This window comes from Helianthus annuus, chromosome 11 (genome assembly GCF_002127325.2).
Source record: "Helianthus annuus cultivar XRQ/B chromosome 11, HanXRQr2.0-SUNRISE, whole genome shotgun sequence".
Classification (NCBI taxonomy): Eukaryota; Viridiplantae; Streptophyta; class Magnoliopsida; order Asterales; family Asteraceae; genus Helianthus; species Helianthus annuus.
Window position 1 is genome coordinate 157,245,506 of NC_035443.2, and position 2,833 is coordinate 157,248,338.

General features: G+C 38.3%; 1 protein-coding gene across 1 annotated transcript; it reads left to right on the forward strand.

Annotated features, from left to right (window-relative positions):
- Positions 1-319: 319 nt before the first annotated feature.
- On the forward strand, positions 320-2,590 carry LOC110933346. The gene has a single exon (XM_022176576.1). The coding sequence runs from the start codon at positions 320-322 to the stop codon at positions 2,588-2,590; it is 2,271 nt and encodes a 756-aa protein (XP_022032268.1).
- The last annotated feature ends 243 nt before the right edge of the window (positions 2,591-2,833 follow it).

Consider the following 2,833-nt stretch of genomic DNA (forward strand, 5'->3'; position numbering starts at 1 on the left):
CGTTTCAGTCCTTATCATTGGTATCAGAGCTGTCTATCCTTGGACACTCTTGATTCAATTCAAACACCAACCCTAATTCAGCCAATTGGGGAAAAGTGCAGCGTTCAATTTCAAATTCTGAATTCAATCATTGTTTCGGTTGAATTCCTTCCTTTGACGTCCGTTCAAATTCAATTTCCATTGATCTTTGTTTAGATCAATTTCCTAAATCAATATGACGAAGAGACATGGTCATAATGATGCGGATGATGCTGAAAGCAGTCAGCAGATGAATAACTGAATCGATGAGAACACGAAAGCATTGGAAGAAATGAGAAATATGGTGACAGGATTATCTTTACAGTTGACTCAAATGGTCAACAACCAAGGCAATGCAAGAAACCATCAAAGACAAGAGTTGCAAAATGATGGAGAAGGATTCAATTTTGCAGCAAGATTGACCAAGATTGAATTTCCTCGGTTTAAAGGTGATGATCTAACTTCATGGTTGTTTAGGGTGGAACAATTCTTTCAGTTGGATAGAGTGTCGGATGAAACAAAGGTCAGATTGGCAGCCATTCATTTTGAGGGAAAAGCGTTACAATGGTATCAATCTTTTACTGGGCAAAGAATTGAAGGTGAAGTTTTGACTTGGGTGGAATTGGTAGAAGCTTTGAAGGTCAGATTTGGGAAGTTGTTTGATGATCCTATGACTGATCTTAAGAACTTGAAACAAACCACTTCTGTTCAAGAGTATCATGATAAGTTTGATGCCATTATCAGCAGACTTCAACTGCCAATAGAGTATGCTCTAAGTTGTTTCATGGCGGGGTTAGAAGAGGAGATACAATTGCAGGTAAGAATGTTCAACCCTAAGAATATTCAAGAAGCCTTCTGTTTGGCTAAACTGCAAGAAGCCACTATCAAGGCTAAGAGGGGAAGAGTTGGGTTCAAGCCACCTATTTTACCTAACCCAAGCAACAATAAGCAACCAGTTTCCTTTAGTAAGTCAGCGGGTTTTGACTCAAAAAAAAATGTGATTAGGAAGACCTTGACCAAAGGTGAAATAGATGAAAGAAGGTCTAAGGGCTTGTGTTTCAAGTGTGATGAGAAGTATTCACAAGAACATATATGCAAGGGTAACAGGAAACCTCAGCTGTATCACATTGAAGTTGAATGGGTAGAAGAAGAGGTTGAAGAGGGGGAGGATGAAGTGGTAATGGAGTGTGCTCAAATCTCAGTTAATGCAGTGGAAGGAAATGATAGGTATAAGTCCATTAGGGTTACGGGTCATTATGGAAAACATGAATTACAATTGTTAATGGATACTAGAAGTTCACATAATTTTCTGGATATTGCATTAGCCAAACAATTGGGGTGTAAGATGGTTAAGGGCCCAGCTATGTTAGTAAAAGTGGCAAATGGTCATGAAGAAATTTGTGATCAAATGGTGAAGGGATTTTCTTGGATCATGCAAGGAATTCAATTCACAGCGGATGTGTATGTAATGCCCTTGGGGGGTTGTGATTTGGTTTTGGGGGTTCAATGGTTTACAACCTTAGGAAGCATCAATATGAATTATATTGATAGAACCATAGCTTTCAAGTTCAATGGTCAGAAAGTAGTTTTGAGGGGGCAATATGGGAGGAAATTTTCTCAAATTACTAAGGGTAGCTTGAAGAAAATGGAGTTACAGAGAGCTGAATTGTCTATGGTGCAGGTATGTGCCATTGAAGGGTATAGTACAAATACTTCAATGGTACTGCAGAAAACTCAGCAATCCAAGGAACAACAGCAGCAGTTACAGAAGCTGTTAGAGGATTTCAAGGATGTCTTCCAAGACTTAAAGTCTTTACCATCATCTAGGGGCCAGTATGATCACAGAATTCCATTGAAACAAGGAACTGATGGAGTGAATTTAAGGCCTTATAGATATCCTGTGGTACAAAAGGATGTGATAGAAAAAATGACTAATGATTTGTTAGAACAAGGGGTAATTCGGTCCAGTACTAGTTCTTTTGCTTCACCAGTGGTTCTAGTCAAGAAGAAAGATGGTACATGGAGGATGTGTATAGATTATAGGAAACTGAATCAGGCCACAATTCCATTGGTGGAAGATTTGATGGATGAATTATATGGTACAAAATTTTTCTCTAAATTGGATCTAAAATCTGGGTACCATCAGATCAGAATGGATGATTCAGACATCCATAAAACAGCATTTAAAACTCATAATGGTCATTTTGAGTTTTTGGTCATGCCTTTTGGGCTGACTAATGCACCATCTACCTTTCAAGGTTTAATGAATCAGGTTTTTAAACAGTACCTGAGGAAATATGTACTGGTTTTCTTTCATGATATATTGGTGTATAGTCCTTGTTGGGATACTCATTTATCTCATTTAAAAGATGTCCTATTGGTGTTAAGGCAACATCAGTTGGTAGCCAAAAGAAGCAAGTGTGAATTTGGAACCACTAAGCTGGAGTATTTGGGTCATATAATATCTCAACAAGGAGTGGCAACTGATCCAGCAAAAGTATCTGCAATACAACAATGGCCTGTACCTGCCAACATCAAAGAATTGAGGGGATTTTTGGGACTCACTGGTTAATATAGAAGATTTGTGAAAGGGTATGGTAGCATCACCAAACCCTTAACTCAATTGTTAAAAAAAGATTCCTTTCAATGGTCTTCGGATGCTCAACATGCTTTTGAACATTTGAATAAGAGTATGAGTCAACCTCCTGTATTGGCATTACCAGATTTTAAAGAAACATTTGTGGTGGAAACAGATGCATCAGGGTTCGGAATAGGTGTTGTTCTAATGCAAAAGGGTCATCCTATCGCTTATATC